At 44.3% G+C, this 18,028-nt stretch overlaps 4 protein-coding genes across 4 annotated transcripts; all 4 read right to left on the reverse strand.

Moving 5' to 3' along the window:
- Positions 1–221: 221 nt before the first annotated feature.
- Positions 222–2,600, reverse strand: PHALS_05762 (mitochondrial rho; the record flags this gene model as incomplete). The annotated part of the gene is made up of 7 exons (XM_024723057.1): positions 222–384; positions 449–795; positions 858–1,059; positions 1,120–1,838; positions 1,880–1,999; positions 2,058–2,299; positions 2,354–2,600. The coding sequence occupies 7 exons, from the start codon at positions 2,598–2,600 to the stop codon at positions 222–224; spliced, it is 2,040 nt and encodes a 679-aa protein (XP_024574072.1).
- A 2,921-nt stretch (positions 2,601–5,521) lies between these two features.
- On the reverse strand, positions 5,522–5,980 carry PHALS_05763 (reverse transcriptase; the record flags this gene model as incomplete). The annotated part of the gene is made up of 1 exon (XM_024723058.1): positions 5,522–5,980. The coding sequence occupies one exon, from the start codon at positions 5,978–5,980 to the stop codon at positions 5,522–5,524; it is 459 nt and encodes a 152-aa protein (XP_024574073.1).
- A 6,846-nt stretch (positions 5,981–12,826) lies between these two features.
- PHALS_05764 (uncharacterized protein) lies at positions 12,827–13,067 on the reverse strand (the record flags this gene model as incomplete). Its single annotated transcript, XM_024723060.1, has 2 exons — positions 12,827–12,987; positions 13,061–13,067. 2 exons carry the CDS (start codon positions 13,065–13,067, stop codon positions 12,827–12,829), a joined length of 168 nt encoding a protein of 55 aa, XP_024574074.1.
- Positions 13,068–14,722: 1,655 nt separating this feature from the next.
- Positions 14,723–15,038, reverse strand: PHALS_05765 (uncharacterized protein; the record flags this gene model as incomplete). Its single annotated transcript, XM_024723061.1, has 2 exons — positions 14,723–14,801; positions 14,860–15,038. The coding sequence occupies 2 exons, from the start codon at positions 15,036–15,038 to the stop codon at positions 14,723–14,725; spliced, it is 258 nt and encodes an 85-aa protein (XP_024574075.1).
- Positions 15,039–18,028: the final 2,990 nt, after the last annotated feature.

Genomic DNA, 18,028 nt, shown 5'->3' on the forward strand with positions numbered 1-18,028 from the left:
TCATTTTGATACCTTCGCCATTTTTCTGTTAGCGCTAGAGTAATACCGCTTACGATTGCGATATAAGGTACTACTTACTTCAAACAGCACAAGGGATAAATCGTATTGACTCTTTGGTCCGTAACAATGTCGAAAGTGCATAAAAATCGAATTGTTTCTTACTTTACAGCCGTCACGAACCTGACCATGTATTTATTCATTGGAACTTATACGCCAGGGCCTTAGCGACGAATTTTGGAAACAAAGTCTCTCAAAAATGCCTTAGTTTCCTCTGGCTTCGCGACGTATGAAATGACGGCTACAACAGTCAACCCGACAACAGCCAAGCCCGTCTTTCGACCTGGCATCCAAATTCCCGTAGACTTTGAGCGCGCATTCGCGGGTCTGCAAAGAGATTAAATATTACCTTACAGATCATCAAAATATATATAATTTAAAGCATACATACGGCCGCAAAGCAGTTGCCACAAGGACGCGAGCAACGTCGTCTTTTACGCAGTGCACTTTATGGCACTTTACTGACGTCGAATACTGCTTTAGCGTCGCATCAATAGCATAATCAACAGGCTCTTCCGCCAGTAAACCCCTTTTGTCTGTATCATCCTTCGCTTCCTCCAAATGAGAGTCACTTATTCTCTCGGGTTTGTAGCTTATGACCACTCGCGGAACAGAAGCTGGTAGTTTCTTGTTCAACTCCTCAACAAACAATCTACTCAAATCATTCTCGGGGTTTATCACCAAGAGCAAAACATCGGCCTTTAATCCGATCTCATCATCCGTCAGAGCCTCTGTGATCTGTATCCACACATAATGAGTTGCGTATCTCACCTCACAATAAATCACAAGCAGAAGCATACAAAAAGGTACTTGGTCGTGTCTTTATCAGAGACAGCGCTAATGCCACGAAGAATAAAGTGCCCCTTGTCAACTGAAGTGGCTTCTTCCCCTCCAACAAAGGTGCGCACGAAGTGTTCCTTTCCTGCTTCTGGTGAGCCAAAAATGTAACACGAAATTACATTGCGCTCAATTTCCGCAGCCTTGCGAGTTGTAGCTCGGCTTCTACGAGCACAAGAGATAGGTAACTATCGATCACAAGAAAAAAAGTTAAAGCAATCGCACTTTAAGAAAGTAACCGCCGGAAAAAGCTTGTCGTTGTAGCCCAAGAAAAAAAGCGTTTCGAGTAGCTTATGTGGATTTTCTTGCGCCACGTAGCTCCAGCAAGCAAGCCAAGCTGCTATCGACAGCGATGTTCTACCATCAAATATAGTTCGTTCGTAAAGTAATGGAGAAGAGATCGCCGAACAAGTCGTCCAAGGCGCACGTTCATCTTCACAAATAGAAAAAATGGACTCAACTTCAATGTCCGAAATCTTGTTGTCCTTGTTTGCATCGAATTGACGAAATAAGCTGGTTAAAAAATCGACAGCTTGAGGAGTAAGCTGTGCACTCTGGTCTTCTTCGAACGGAGGGAGCTGCAGACGCTCCGGTGGAATCTCCAAATGCAATTCATTATTATAGCCTAAACTACGCAGCACTTGCCAGCCTGATTCTGGTCGATTGCGGTCAATAAATAGCCACCACAGATAGATGAAACCCTCAAGGTTAATTCCACTGCGATCAGGAGTCACTCCAGAAGGGACCTCTGACGATAGAAACTCGATCAGCGTATCTGTTTCTGAAGAGAGAAGGCGTACACCAAAGCAATCGTATTGATAATCATTCAGCTCCTCCCGACTTAAAATACCATTGCGATCGCGATCAAACAAGCGAAAAATTCGCTTGATTGCCTTAAGGCACTTTGGTTGCAATTGCTGCAATACTCGAGATTGTGATAATTCCTATAGCAAGTGCACATTCATTAAGAGAACAAATTCCGTACCCGCTTCCTTGAATTGTATAATGGTGCCACTGGATACAGCACTGCCTTTTGTGCTAAATAGAACGCTTGTGCCACCTGCGTAAAATTTTTTGCCGAGCATTCCACCTCCGAAACCACATACTGTAACGATTTAGATAAAGAATACTCAAAGGCTAAGTCAGATTCCAGTCATGCGCACCGGATACGTGTTTACCAGGTGCCGCACTTGATTCGCATACGGTGCATCAGTTGAAGGAGTTACAGCATTAATATCTACTTTATTAGCAACCAAGACAACTGGAATCTCCTTGTTCCTGGCAATAAATTCCAGCCAACGTCGTAGTCGCTGGAAAGTCTCAGGTCTGGTCAAGTCGTACACTAAGAGGATGGCGTCGCTACGCTTAACTGCGTTTGTGACGCGCATCAAGTCGGACACACGGGCTGTAACCATGAAAGTCGTTAAGCAAAGAATTAGATCCTGTATAACATACGTACATGAAGTATCAGTGATGGAGATGACGACATTTTCGTCACTCTCTTCAGCGGGTATCTGCACATTTAGCAGCACGCTGGGCACCTTTTCGCTAAAGTGGCGGGATACTAGCGAGCAAACAAGTGACGTCTTGCCCACCTTCTCATCACCTAGCACTTCGATGCGCACAACTTGTGGCTTGAGTGGGACCTTTTTGCGCGTTAGCTCGGCTTTTTCACCGCGCTGTGGCTTGGATGTTAAGGATGACATTTTTTCGTGGCCAATACACGATTTGGACTTTGACGTTTTTCATCCAAATGTTAAATTGCTTCGAAAATTTACCGATTGGTGATATGTGGCACAAAAATAATGCTGACCATTTCAATAACGCCAGTTAATTGAGTAATGAAGTTCAAACTTCGACCTTTACTCCAGTCAATCGGTATACGCTGAAACTTTGCTTAATTGTGTAAATTTAGTTTTATATGGCAAACAGCCATACAATATTTATATTTGAGCCGGCACAGAAGCATTAAGAGCAAAATTAAATGTGAGGCGAGAACGAATAAGGTTATGCGTTCAGGCGTACATACAAGTCGCTATATGACAACTTGCTGAAGGTCATTTAGAAGTAAAATTGAGCTCAAAAGAGGACTTAGTGTTGAATAACACATTGTAAGCTACAAGTATTGGAAAAGTATCACTAAAATCGAGTGTTGTGTTGACGACTTGGCCTGAACTGTCAACGTTAAGGTCCGTGGATCGAACTAGTAACAGGAATTCAAAAATGTACTCGTAAAGTTGTCTGTTACATATCAAACTCGTTTATGTGGTTCAGATTCACACAAATGCAAGGCAAGTGGAATTGTTATGACCAGCCGCCACTACACATTGCATCTGCATAGTTTCCTCGCTCCGTGTACTCTTTCTCTGCAAGGTCTGGAGCACCGGCATACACTGTGCGCACCCCTCCAGCACCATCAATCAAGCCGAATACTACGGGCTCGGCAACATTTATATTCTAATCTCATTGTCATTAGAGACAGTGCACTCATCAGCGCGATCATCGGCCACCAATGAATCTACGGTCCCATCGGTTAATTACAGTCAATCGGCGGATGACCGACCTACTCGTAATCCGCTCGTGGTCTTATCAACGTCGTGCGTTCAACAAGATGAAAGGTGCCAAGGCGAATCACGCCATGGACACGCAAGCCAGCCGTCAGTCCACGGACTTGTGGTTAACCACTCGGCCACCTTGCTGACCAATGGGCAAGGATTCATTTGTAGGCATCCAGATGTATTTATTGCGCCCAGAACACTTTCAGTACACCTTATTTTTATGTGCTATACCTGATGCGCCGTATCCTTCAAATCATCCACCATGGTATTTCGTGTTTGTTTGTGCGAGGTCCTTATTCGAGTTGTTGGTGACTCTATCGATGGTCCACAGACATGAAATTCAATGGATTGGACTCTATTGTCATCGTTTCTTTTTTCATCACCTCAATCCCAGATAGTTTACAAATTCATCATTTTTCTACGGATAGATTCGCATGAGAAGATACCATTATCTTAATTCTGAATGTAACATTTTTGCGCAACCTAAGCACGCGCATTATACAAATTTAAAGATAAGGATCTTTTTCTTCAAAATGTATACAATACAGTCTATCATATTATCCACCACCCCCGCTAAAAAGTTGAGGTCCAAATGCAATTGTGAATAGTCTGATTACCCTAGCCATTTAACCAAGAGGTCCTTTCGACCGCGGGCGTTCTCCTCCGCCACCATATTCTCAACGTGGTAGTATCGATTTCCCTGTCGACCTTGAAGAGGGGGGGTGCCCTAAGAGAGCGTCCCCTCTGCTTCTTTTGTGGCTAATCCACAGTCTTTGTCCGCCTTGGAACTGCGTTTGCCAAGGGTGGAGAAGCTCCTCGCGCTGATGAACCAGTTGCTGATCGAGGTGACCGATCGGATGTAGTTGAAGCGACAGCGCTTAAAAGATAATCGACAGGTCATTTGCGAAGTTCGCGGCGTCGTGGCAACTCGCCTGGGGATGCAATCGAGAACCAGACTCATCGATTGGAGCATGGTCCGCAAGCTCTCCGTCCTGCTGCGGTTGCTTCTGCTGATGACGCTGGACCTCCCGGCCAGCAATCTCGTTCTGGTTCGAGCGTTCCCGATTATTCTCGTCATTTTGTGGAAGACGCTGAGGCGATGATGCCACGTGGTCCAACCTTCGACTCTCGTGCCTAATCTGTGGCTCTAAAGCCACATTCTAGTAAAACTGCGTTACATCCAGGTTGGAAGCCGCGTCATCGCGATGGAAAGGCTTGAAGAGTCCTACGTAGAACGTTAGATGGGTCTTCAGCCATCTTGGCAGGTTGATAGTGCAAGTATTCCCCTGGCATGACACTTACTCGGAACGGAACGATGAAGCGATGTGATAGCTTCCAGCTTTTCAAAATTGGAATCGCATCGTCTGGTACGTTAACAGTACTAAGAAGAGCGTAATTCCCCACAATAAAAGACATTTTGCCCTGACGACTTAGTCTATCTGCGTATTCCTTTTGTAAATCTTGTGCATTCGCCATTGTATCTCGCACACCTGCTGAATGAGCCCGAGGCCGTCTTGTACTTGCGCTTCACATTCGCATCATTGACTGTATTAATTTGGAAGGCAACGATTTGCCGAGCTCCTCCCCTCCTACATCAAAGACACCACCCATCGCACAAAGCGGTACTTGCAGGTGTTGCAAGCCATTCGTAAAAAATAACGTAAATACAGTGGATATATGACTTTGAAATGCTCATAGCAAAGTCAATCAAGGTAGCAACAAACTTCATTCTCCGCACATGAGTTTTTCAACACCTCACCGACCACTCGTTTGGCACGTTCTGTTGGCCCATCGGTTTCCGGGTGTACGACCGTGCGCATATCAAAGTGAGTGTCAAGAATTCGAAACAATACTTTTCAATATTCATTCGTGTATCGTGTATCACGATCAGAGACGATGTCATCTGGCACACTGTGATTGCAAAAAACGTGATCAATGAACAATTTAGCCAAACGTTAAGCATCGATGGAGTCGCTACATGGAGCGATGCGAATCATTTTGCTGAGTCTGTCGACGAAGACGGGCACCATCAACATTTTCGGGGTAAACGAAGATAAAGTCGAGACCGACTAACTTTCAACGGTCAGTAGGAACAAAGAGACTCTGCAGTGACACTTGACACGGCCAAAGTGACCGGCCATCGGCGTATCAAGCGCCTTGTACACGATCTCGTGCTTCAAATCATCGTTAATGAGAACCACAATCCGCGTAATGTCGCCATATACAACTTCATAGTGATAGAGACCATCTTTTAATGCATAACGATACGTCCGTGATTTCAATCGACCTGGAAGCTTGTCATGGAGTCCCATATGACTCAATGAGAGGGCCTTGATGATCAGATCACACTGTTCATCCTCAGCATAAGCTCGACTTATCATATCGAATACATCGTTTTCGATATTACTAAGAGAAGCTAGCTCATAACCCAAACGACGTGACAATGCGTCAGCCAGCACGTTTAGCTTATCCGATCTATTTACAACCGTGAAGTTGTACTCTGCGAAGAATGACAACCAGCTAGCCATCCGCTGTGACAAATGAGGGGACTGATTTGTATATCACAAGCTTGCGTGATCCGAAAAAACAGAGCCTAAGAGGCGAACATGAAACTTCACCAGGGTATATGTCATTGCCAAAAGCTCTTTGTCGCGGACAAGGTCGTTCTTTATAGCTGGCTTCAACTGTTTTGATTGCAACGATACGACACGATCGTGTCCTATTGAGTCCTTTTGCAATAGTGCACAACTAATTGCAAACTTAGAAACTTCACACACCACGCCTTACGGCTTCGTGTCATCTGATGAAGCATCTTATTGGGCTTCCATCAAGCTGTTTTGATTGAAGTGAATGTCTTTTCACAGGCGGATGCCCACACCCATGGTACGATCTTCTTCAGCAAGTTTGATGGTGGGCGTACCATTTCCGCGTAGTTACGCAGGAAGCGATGCAGATGATTGAACAATCCATTTTTTCGTTTAAATGTCGTGGCGTTTAATGGCCACGTCACGATTGCATCGGCCCTCTTAGGGTCTGCACGAACACCGTGTTCACCAACATAGCAACCGAGGACCGGTACTTTGTAAGCAATGAAATACAATTTGCAAGATTCTCTTGCAATGAGTGTTCACGCATTTATTCTAGCACAAGGTGCTTCAAGTGTATTTCTTCTCCAAATCTACCATCTTCGGTTATCAGGTGAACCAAAATATCTTCAAAGTATGTTTGTGCGGAGCGTCGCGGTGGTCGAGACAGATGTGAGACCAATCGATTAAATGTTGCTGGGGTATTGGATAGTCATTGTGGCACCACAAGCCATATCATATTTTTTTAGCAGCCGTCAAAGAGATGTTCTCCTCCTTCATCAAGGTTTGGTAATATCCATCGACCAAATTAACTACACTAAACTGTGTACAGCCGGACATACGATGGATGATGACATCCTAACGCGGAATCGACGTTTAAGCGGGAATCAGCTGCGCATTCGACTTGTTGTAGGCGTGAGCGATACGCCATTTCCCATTTGGTTTGCGCATACAAAACTTCGCCGCGCTGTGAAAGGACTTGCCGTCTCTCACAAAGTAGTAGCTTGCGTGTGAGCAAGACATCTCATCAATATACTCACTTTGCTCACGCGATAGTGGCCACGTCGAAGCACTGCATGCTTTGAACCAGTATCAAAATCAAGTTCGTGTTGAGCTCCACGTTCGGGTAGGAGTTCAGAGGGTGTGTTCGCACCAAGGACACCATCCTTATACACCATAACCAGTTCATGAAATGGGATAGCTGGATCCTTTAACTACCGATCCTCTGCGTGCTGTCGAAATTACTTGAAAGCCGAATCATCCATAATTGATAATGAACGTAGTACCGCTCATTCAACGTTTGACTGCATCAACGCGACCTCCGCAATGTCATCATCATCGAGGTCGTGTAGGCAGTCATCGCAAGCGACCTCCTCGAGCTGCACCAGCTCTTCCATCGTCGGCAACGGAGCCAAAAAATAACTGTTCCGGTAATTTCGCAGCCAGTTGGTTGCATCCATAATACGTGAACCAGCATATCCGCATGCTACAGTTTCATCATGAGGAGTCGTGCACTTACCCGCGAATTCACCCGCATCCCGAATGGGAGAAAAAGTACGACAATCAACAAATTTCGTTGATTTTTTCACTCAACCACACAACGGGTACATCATATTTTTGGTCAGTTGTACCCACTTACCGACGGTCCGACTCAGCCACTGTATTAGTGTGAGCAAGCATATCCAGTCGCTGTCGATTCCTTCGACTTCTTTTACACACATGTCGACAACATTTTTTTGTCTTGGGGGGGCAACAACCGGCATCTCTCCCTCATTAATTCTTCTCGCTGGGCAAATGGTCATGCTCACCAATGATTCATTTGGTCTCTTGTAGCCAGTTCCGGGTACCATTTGATCTGTCAACACACTTCCTGAGTGATCACCCGTGGTCACTCCATACGACTCCGTACCTTTCTTAATCTCGAAATTTGTCAATTGCATGACAGATACCAATGAAGTGTGGATCATTTCCAAAAACAAACGACTTCCGAGCGCTTGAGCGATCCTTCTAGTGCATAGTGTATGTAGGTTCTTTACCCCCAAGAGATTCATGTACGCCAGGACAGTTACTTCCAAGCTTTTTCGATCTCCAATCGATGCATGGCTCATGCTTCTCAAGCCACGGTATACCTTAAATTAGGTCATACCGTTTCTTCATCGAGCACCGTGAATACTTCCTTCGAGTTGAAGTCTTCAAGGTTTAGTTGAAGTTTTTTTCGCGGTGACCACCGCCAACTGCACCGAGATTCGAAGCACCAAAAAAACATTAGCAACACTTTGCGTCCGCGTGTAGATATACAACGCACCAAAGTCAATCAAGACTCTAAACGGATGACCGGAACCCTTCACACTCGCTGTGACCACTTCGAATTGTCTCGATAACGTAGGACAGCGAACTTTGAAGGCCAAACTCTCTTGAGTGATACTACCACCACACTCACAAGAGTTGTTAATTGCTTCAATAGGCCGCCCAATGTCTACCGAGCACCAACGTTTCCCGAACGCCTCAAGATTTTGGTACCACGTGGTATGGGACCACGACGACGCGAACCATATTAAGAGATTTGTCTTCCAAGTTTGAAATCACGGCGGATGTGACCAAATTGTTGACATCCATAAAAGCAAATTTGCTGCCTACGGACAGCCAGCGCGCCGGGGCTCATCTGTTCTGGATTTCTAGTAGTAGCAGTGATTGATTGACCACGTGCTTGATGTTGGCAATGTAATTGTAATTGTATCTTCCAGAGTCAACGGGTTCTGGCGGAAGACTTCAGTCATATGAGGACCATAAATAGGTGTCTCCATAAACACAGTTACTATAAATGCCTTTGGCGGTGGTTCGCTTCCCATACTGGCACAAAGCTCACCAAGCTTTTGTACATAGTCGTGCAATGTACTGTTGTCTTGACGGCATGACAAAACCGCCAACCGCTATCGAATTGCCGCATTCGGGAGAAAAAATATCAAGTCCATGACCTTCTTCACCTCTTACAATGGGGCAAAGTAGCCAAAGCAGTTGACTTTTGATGTCATCGCCCAATCTTTTGCACGGCTATCCAATTGTGACACAGCAATAGTCACTTAACTACGGTCATCACGAATTTGAGCCATCGTGATAGCGATGTATATTTCTCGCTGCCGAAATGCAAATTTTTTGTCCTCGTTCCCGTAAAAGCTTCTTACCTTGATCCATACGGGACGTTCATGTGTACCGACGTTGTTACAACTACTTGTTGGGGAGGTGACGGAGCTACCGCCGGTATGTTCTGGAATGAATATACTAATATTCCTTTCTCAAATGCAGTAAAAGTTGCTAATCAATTAATTTTTGCTATCCAATTGGAGCATGTCGAAGACCGTGTGATCTCCGATTAAAGCTCGCGGCTTCACCACGCACTCCCATTGAGAGTGTGTTAGGAACGAATATTCCTTACTGTTGATCCGAGGGCGACTACCCCCTGTGGTGTTCAAATTATCTGCAGATGAATCCATTGAAGAAGTCGGCGTTGGAATGACGACATGTGCAACCAAGTGTAATGGGAATAATTCGTCCGTATACACGCACTTACTGAGGAAGACTTAAATTGGTTAACATGCTTTTACTGCGTGTTGTTTACTTTCAGCGAGCCATTAGTTTAGGTCATCGAGGAGTAAAAAGTGAAGTTATATGTATTATGGGCAATAGGCCTTAAATCCCTATTAACGAAAGAGTGCCTCAAATTCTGATGATACGGGACTGAGGAAAATAAAGCTATGTAAGATATATATATAATGTATACCACACACAGAAGTATGTGGTTACCACTTACACGCGTAATGGGATTGACCCAATTACAACTTGGTAGCGCTTGTTATCAAGCTGACGACCGAGTCGTATTTGGCTTTGTCATATACGAGTTTGGAATACGATTTTTTTATCACCTACCCTGGGACAGCTAGACAAGCTTGGTAAACTATCGTGGTTTCCAGATATATCAGTGCAAGGGTCAACTGCCACGCTACGAGAATGCACGTGAGACACCTCAAAGAAATGCCGACCTCAAGCGAAAGTGGAAGTACAATCGGCTTTCAACATAAGAGTGCTTATGTTAGGCATTCAAAATCTTGTGAGAGTGAGAGAGTCATGAGATCGACCATGCTCATTCAAAAAAACAGCGTATTAGCCAGCTGTCTTCGAGCGAGAAGATCGAACAAAAATGGGCAATTACGTGCAGTCTCTCTGTAGAAGAGGTATTTCCAACGTTGAAAGTGTTAATGCACTCTACACGTGCAGGCTTTCACACCGCCAGACATAATATATCAAATGCGATTAACGCTCTTCTCCAGGCGTGACATTACGTTTGCGCAAAAATCACGACCTTTCATTGCTGCTATAGCGGAAGATCCTTTCCCGAGGGCACAAAGCTACTATCGAATGGAGGATATTTGAAGAAAAGTGGTCCGCACAAACAGCTCTTGTAACTACTGGTGGGTGTCACATTATATGCGGAGATCAGCCTGGAATGTAAAGGTTACGGGAGATAAATGATCTATAAGCATTTAATATCCAATAAAAGCAGCTAAGCTGTCGAGAAATAGCGAGATCGCTTGGCTTCAAGCAGCTTTGCTGTACTCGCCGTCGTAACGCATGTGGCAGTTCAAAACACATGGAATACGCGGATCCTCCTCGCTTTCGGCTGACAGGTACAAAGGGTTGTGATCCAATGTAGATTTAACGTGCGAGCCCTTCACGGGAAAGCATCGACTCCCAGTAGGCACAGGGCGACCTTTTGGGTTAACAATCCGTTCTTTTGCCCCCCTGTCGAAGTCGTTGAATATATCCCATCAAGAATTGACTCTCATCAGAGCTAGTAAGACACATTTGAGATCTGTTGATTATTTTCATTAGAGTACAAGTTGTAGAGCCATAGAGGTCTTGATCATGACTTTCTAAAAAACGACGGTATGCGGCGATGATTGAAGATATCAGAGAGGGGGTGATGCCCGTAAATCTTGGGACGTGGGACGAAGGTCATAATAAGCCTCCCCGTGAAAGCAAAACTTTTAGAGCGTGGCGCATTGCCTAGACTTGGACATGAAATTGTCACGCCATCTCATCTTAGGTATGGCGTACGCTAAACTTCATGGGCCATGAATCGAATATAAGTCGATAAAAAGATGCCTTGTACTCATTTCCTATTGGATCATTTGGATCATTGGTGAGTTAAAAACACACGTCTGTTAGAATGCGTTTGTCCGGGTTAATTATTGTTGAAGTTCTGAGCGCCAAAAGCTGAGCAAGCATAAGTGTAGCCATCCGCAGTCCCGTATAAGACAGAAAATAGTCATCGTCAATCTCTGCTGAAGCAGTCATGAGAGACGGTGAATGCATGTAGATCTAGAAATATGTAAGTGTGATTATGTGTCGAAACGCTTTCGTGAGGGCTGGTGCTAGCGAGCAACCGAAAGTCGCAATACTAGGACCAGGATAAGATATTATTAAGAATATTTTGTTCGTACGTGGCATAATGTACCGGTGTCGCTACAACTCGTAACGCACTGACCATGCGAAACAGTGTCGCTCCACTAGTTCTGGCAGGACATTTTTTTTACTTGTGAATACGGCGACGAGGGTAGTCTTAGAACTTATTTAAACATTCCATTATTACCTCCGGTCAAAGATTACATCGCGCTTGAAATAATATTCATAATAATCTTTGCAAAAACTTTTAAATGGTAGTCGCGATATATTCAAGTGGTTTCAACTGGGGGGCTGATCTCACTCTCCGTTATTGTGATTTCGTTACTGAGGGCACTGTGTGCAAGGAGTGGACAGATATTCTAAATTATCTTAGTAATCCATTTTGATATTTGTCGAAGGAATATCACGAGGTGATGACGAAAGAACAATAAGGCTTGTCAGAGGGGTTTATCATTAAATTCAAATGATGCCAAAATCAATTATGTCGTCACAAGGTAATGGCGGAAAATTCGTGCGAGATAAGATGCAAGGTTGATGAGGGATAGCAACTCTCCACACTCAGCGCTAATTTGTGCGTCAGCTGGCTAACTACAAGTTAAGAACTGTACATGCGTATAATACGCTTAACGATGCGGGTAGACTCAGATCGATAAGAACAATGCGCTGCAGAACTGATCGGTCGGTTACATGATCCTGGTTTAAAGTTAACAGCTGATGAAAGATGGCGATTTTCTGTAACATCGGTGGGTACTCCAGGTGGGATGCTCTGGTGATGGCTGATTTTGTTATACGGACCCCCTAACGCGACCGCGATGTTCAGTCGTGTGGCGACGCATCTGTTCAGGTCATATCTTCGTCATGCACAAGAAAATTTGAAGAAGTATTTGTTCATAGTCGTTCAGAGCACGGAAAGTCGGATATGCTGGCCTAAATTAAAGACTTGCAAGTAGTACTCAAGTGTATGCGATTTTATATGCTAGGTGTTAATAATCTATAACCCAACAAAACTTCTTTGTGGTTTGCTTTATTTCCCGCAAAGATTAGATTCATTGCAGATTGGGCACTGTCGCTATCATATTAACATACGATATTGCAATGATACTGATAACGCTATGAACACCCACTGCACCAGAAGCGCGTCTCTTAAATATCACTAAGCTCCTATGCTTTGATCGAATCAAAGATCGCATAACTTGCTATGAAAGTGCATTGCTCGAAAAGTCGCAATTAAAAGACGCGGCTTTTACGTATGAAATTAGGCATGAGTTTTGCTCCGTGTTCGTTCAGTGCGGGGAACACCACATTGTAAAACTTACAAGAAAATCCAGCTCAGTTTAAATGAGCTAGATCTGTCTCAAAGAGCCGAGTTTGCCCGGCTGCAAGCCCAAGCCAGTCGCAGCAACTTGTGATAATGTCAGTCCAAACAAACTTTCGTCTGATTAAGTACGATTCATCGGAAGTCGCTTGCATCGCCTCGGTAGTGGTTTTAGCTACCGTCAATCAAAGAGCATAATATGCGCTTTAGAGTCGTTTCTGAATTCTTTTTCCGATCCTGCAAGTCACCACTCATCATAAAAATTGCTTAATGATGGACCGCAGCAGTCTGAAAGATCGAGCCTTCGGTGTTAGGCTTTGACAAAAGTACAAACGATTAAACGACTCAAATTGACTATTTTTGGACTTGACTTGCCGTACCAGTCTTTTTACGATTTTGAAGATAATCTAGCGAAACAGACGTTCGAAAAATTAGGCTTGACTTTGCGAGATACAAAAAACGATGTAAATTTGAGGTGGGAGCTCACCCCTTCACCTCTAGTATCTGGCTCTGTTCATATCCAACACTCCTTGACTTAGCTGCTCATCAAGTACGCCCAGTCTGCAGCCTGTCCCACTTGCAAGTGGGAAGCATATTGCGCATCGTAACCCCATTTTTTTTTTTTAATAAATGGTGAATGTATCGATTCAATCTTGTCGATAGGGATCCTGGAACTTCCATGAGACCCGAAACATCTCTGTAGCCTCGCCTGTCAATTATCAATTGCACAAATTCAAAGTACTCCTTAGACATCGAGTTGTGCCGATGGAGAACAACTATACCGTGGCTAGTCCCTGTAAGTTCACGCAGACATGGCAACACGACAACTCTGGCTTTCTTAACATCTGGTTTAAATTGACATGTATCAGCTATTAGATGCGCTTTTCAAGCTTTGCAACCCTACGGATTGGTTCGAGACGCAATCAGCAGTTTAGATTTGTATCGCTACCCCAAAAAAGAAGGTAATCCAGCTATGTCTCAGCTTAGTCTTGCTGCACCTGACACTGCATTTGAAGGTAGACATCTGCTTATTAGAATGATCTTTCTGCACTGTCTATCCCTGGTCTGAAATGTTGGCTTTACACATATGCCTTCAAGTCATGACGTCGTGCATTCGGCGCATAAGTTTCAATCTGATCAAAGATGCCTTGGTGTTATTTTTGATTTAGGATGTAAAAATGCGATTCCTGTTTATGTAACTTCGTCGTGGTATCAAATCATGATATTTCTGCTCTTCTGCAACTGGATTGAAGTGCTTCTCTCACAGATGAAAGAAAGCTTCTTATCTTCTGCTTATCAATTAACAGAGGTTGAGATCGAACGCGCCACTCTCGCACCAACTGAGATCACCACATGTGCCTAATACATAGTTGCTCTAATTTAGCATAATAACCGATCCTGTGGTGCAGTGGTACGCCGCTCACTTCACAACCGGGAAGTCCAGGGTTCAATCCCCGGGCCGGGTAGAGAGGGGTTAGAGTGCAATGAATAAAACCCTACAGCAGGTATGGCTTACACGACTCCTAAAAAGGGGTGTCGTTTCCCATCATATTTAATTTAGCATAATAGATAACCATGTACTTTTAATCGACAAAATTGGAGCCCTATGTAGCGCATGGTGTGTGGGCTTGAAACCCACGCGACTCTCCTTTTCGGGGTCCGAATACCCTATTGATATCACAACTTCTCACGAGCTGATACTTGGTCAAGAGCATGAGCTTTATGCAGGCAAAACACTTTTCTGCAGTACATTCATTCGAATATTTGGTGCTTGCGCCGAACTCCTGGCTACAACAACCTTATTATTTTTGCTACAAGCCATTGATCTTCATTGCTCCGCACGGTAGGTACATCTCACGGTATTGCTGAATGGTACATTCCCAAAGAATAACCACATCAGAATCTGACCGCTAAGCGTGCGACATACAGTTGTCTATCGTTAGAAGATCTTGCATAAAGATCATAGCGCTAAGCCCTTCAAACTTGTCTCTACAGGCATTTTATTTGAAAGTGCGGTGCACAAACGTGTTTATACGTCCTATCATACATGATCACGGGATTTTCCAGCTTGAGCATGACATAGAGCCGCAACTCTTGACTATTCAGAGGGACATTCTCAAGACCGCATAATACGGTCGCTATTGTCCATTCCATCTGAAGACCGCGAGATACCGTCACTATTAACTGACAAATCTGGTTCCAGCTGCTTACAGCTTTATCTGCCATCTGGGATTCAAACAAGGTACTTAAAAACATTGCTTAGTGTTCAAATCAGGACAGTCCCATATCATGTACCACAATTTTGGTAGCTTCATGCCCCTCTGAACGCGCTTCTGCTGCCGAGACGAGATACGTTCATTAGTCACCATAGTCCAAATTGGAAAATGTGTGTAACACTCAATGCGCTCGAACTTTCACTAAAACATGTCATCCAGGATATATCTAGGATGAGATTGAATTTTTGATCTGCTGAAGTGTGATGAACCACGAAGAGTGCGTGTATTTTGGATGATTCGCATATCAATCCTTGTGTTTTGCAAATGAAGCCAAGACAACAAATTGGCTTAGTCGTCTCGTAAGGGGAGCTCTCTTTGATTTAGCGTGGGTTCATCTATCACCATGGCTAAGCAGATTGCTGCTAATTATTGCCATTTTGTGCTCAAAGTTCCCTTGGGTACACTGAGGTTGAGCCCAGGAGATCACTAAGAAACTTTTACTTATGTATAAAGCCTTGGGTACAGTGAAGCTTAATTTTTTTGTGACAGCTCTCCGCCGAGTGACAGGATCGCGTTTCTCACATCAGATGGCAGGGACACGTCCGTTTTGTCACCAGTATAGATTCTCAAGTAGGAACCGCCATAATGTACTGATTACTACCAGTGATGTAACACGTGCATGTGAAATCTGTTATACAGTTATCGTTTTGCTATTTGTCACCAAACTCACATCGAAGGTAATGTTTACACAGCTGTCCACCTTTATGTGATGGCCTGGTACGGCCCGTTAAATCACACCCAGACATTTTGAAGCAATTTACTCGACAATGAAGCGACAAGCGGACAAAAGATGCTGAATTGACAGAGGAAGCGGTAGCGGCGACGGACAACACCCGGCTTGTATGGCATCTCCAATATTCGCAAAAATGCGTAGGACGTCGATTCTACAAGGAGTTGCTTTTCCTTTGGCCCAAGATGTCTAGCAGCAACAATCCTGGTCAGCCCATCTCAGCAAAGTTTAAATAGTGTAAGAGTTTTGTCTAGCTCGATATTTAACATCTTGTCGAGCGTTTGCGGGTGACCTAGGTGGGGCGCTCGAGAGCAGCCGCAAATAGCCTGGCTCAAGACTTTATAGTGCTCTTTAAGCACTACAAGCTCTGTTCGTAGCTGCGAACCATGTCAGGAACATCAGACTGAAGAGTATCCTGACGATCTTTGTGTCTGAGTCCGGTAGAGTCTAGCCACCGTACTCATCAAAACCATTGACGACACGTCTACTTCTTCTTCTGTCATCGATTTGGTCGATCTTCGTGCCCACAATCGACTTGACGATCCAACGGGGCTTTCCTTGATGGGGTTTGATCGTCTGCCAAAAGTCAATGTAGGTTTGGCGTAGTATGTCTAGCATATAGGCATCACCATTGCATTTACCACCTTGTAGAATCCAAAAAACGTTGAGAGAAGCTTTGAGCTATTTAGGTAGGACATTTCATGTTCAACCAAGTTAGCCGAACTAAACAATACAGGTTCATTGACCTTATTCAGTTGCTTGCTCGTTCTCCCGCTCGCATCCTTTTGCTCTTTTTGCGGATCCTGCCGCAATTGATCACGAACGAACCTCACAACGTCTTGTCGCCTCATGATAAAGTCATTGATTGCTGTTTATTGTGACTTGTCATGTGGTCCAGAGGGTTCGCCGAGTCAAGATTCGCTTTTAATGCTATGACAGTATGTAGGTCTGACTGTAAACCCTCAGACATAGTTCCTCCTCATTACCTCTCCTTCTAGTAATGCTTCTGGGATGGAGTTCATAACTCACATAGAATTGAGGTGGCCTGTCGAAACATGTGCGACGTAATTCAATGTACGCTCTGCAAGAGGGGGAAATTTAATCTGATCCCCGAAATATGTGTTGTAGCTGCGCAACACGTCTTCCAAGACACGATCATCTCGTTCCTTTGACGGTCTGTCTCTGGGTGGGCTGCTGTTTATATAGATATTTTGTTTCCGGGATGCCAAGCAGAGCACGCAAACATCTGACGGCTACGGTGCTGAATATATATCATGGTGACGGACACCGCTTCAACAAAGTCAACAAGCATTTTCGCAGTCATTTCTGCTGAGATTTTGTACGAGACTGGAGTAAGATACATTATCTTACCCCACGAATGCCAGAATGCCATTTGTAGGCGTATCTGTCTCGTAATAGTCCAAATCTAGAGTTTATACTCACGGACTTCGAATTGGCTTGAGGGACAAGCTAATAACAAACCAGCGCTGAGTAGATCCCCATAGCTAAACGTTTTGGTAGACTTTTAAAAAGCGCACATAACTGTGAGCCCAACTATACATATGTGATCAGTAATCACAGAAAGATAAGGTGAGAACGTGTCCGAGATGACCATGTCATAATACTTTATAATACTCATACAATAGGCGATGACGCCTCCATCATTATGGACAGTAATCCTACTCCGTCAATTGCGTCGTACAGCAACCTATCATGCCCGCTATATGATGGACTCGGGATCTTTGTCTTGGCGGGAGGCACTTAATTTTATTTTTATTTTTTATCCTAATTTTAAAAGTTTGGATTTTCCTAGATATACTATGTAAATATATAGTAAAATCTAAATGCATGCATAGCTTCTGGCTACCTAGCCCCGTACCGTGTTCTTGTTTGGATGTGGTCACACCATGCACGTCTCGTGTGACACACACACCTCTGTTGTCAGAGTTCGTGTAACCCCGTTACATAGTAAGTCTCGAGGAATAGTAAAATTGCGGCCCAACGGCAGCCGCTCGCCTGGGGGCGCTAAATACGCGCTGCTGGTGACCCCAAAAAACATCTTAACTATACGCCGGTCGAAGCGACATCGGCGTTCGGAGAGTGCAAAGTTGCAAGATCGTTTCTGTAATGGGGTTGGCATTGTAATCGTTTGTACTGAAGCCCAAAATTGCCAAAAATTAACATTGCACTTTATGTGAATATGAGCATTT

The sequence above is a fragment of the Plasmopara halstedii genome (assembly GCF_900000015.1).
Source record: "Plasmopara halstedii genome assembly, contig: Scaffold_291, whole genome shotgun sequence".
In the NCBI taxonomy this organism is placed as follows: domain Eukaryota; phylum Oomycota; class Peronosporomycetes; order Peronosporales; family Peronosporaceae; genus Plasmopara; species Plasmopara halstedii.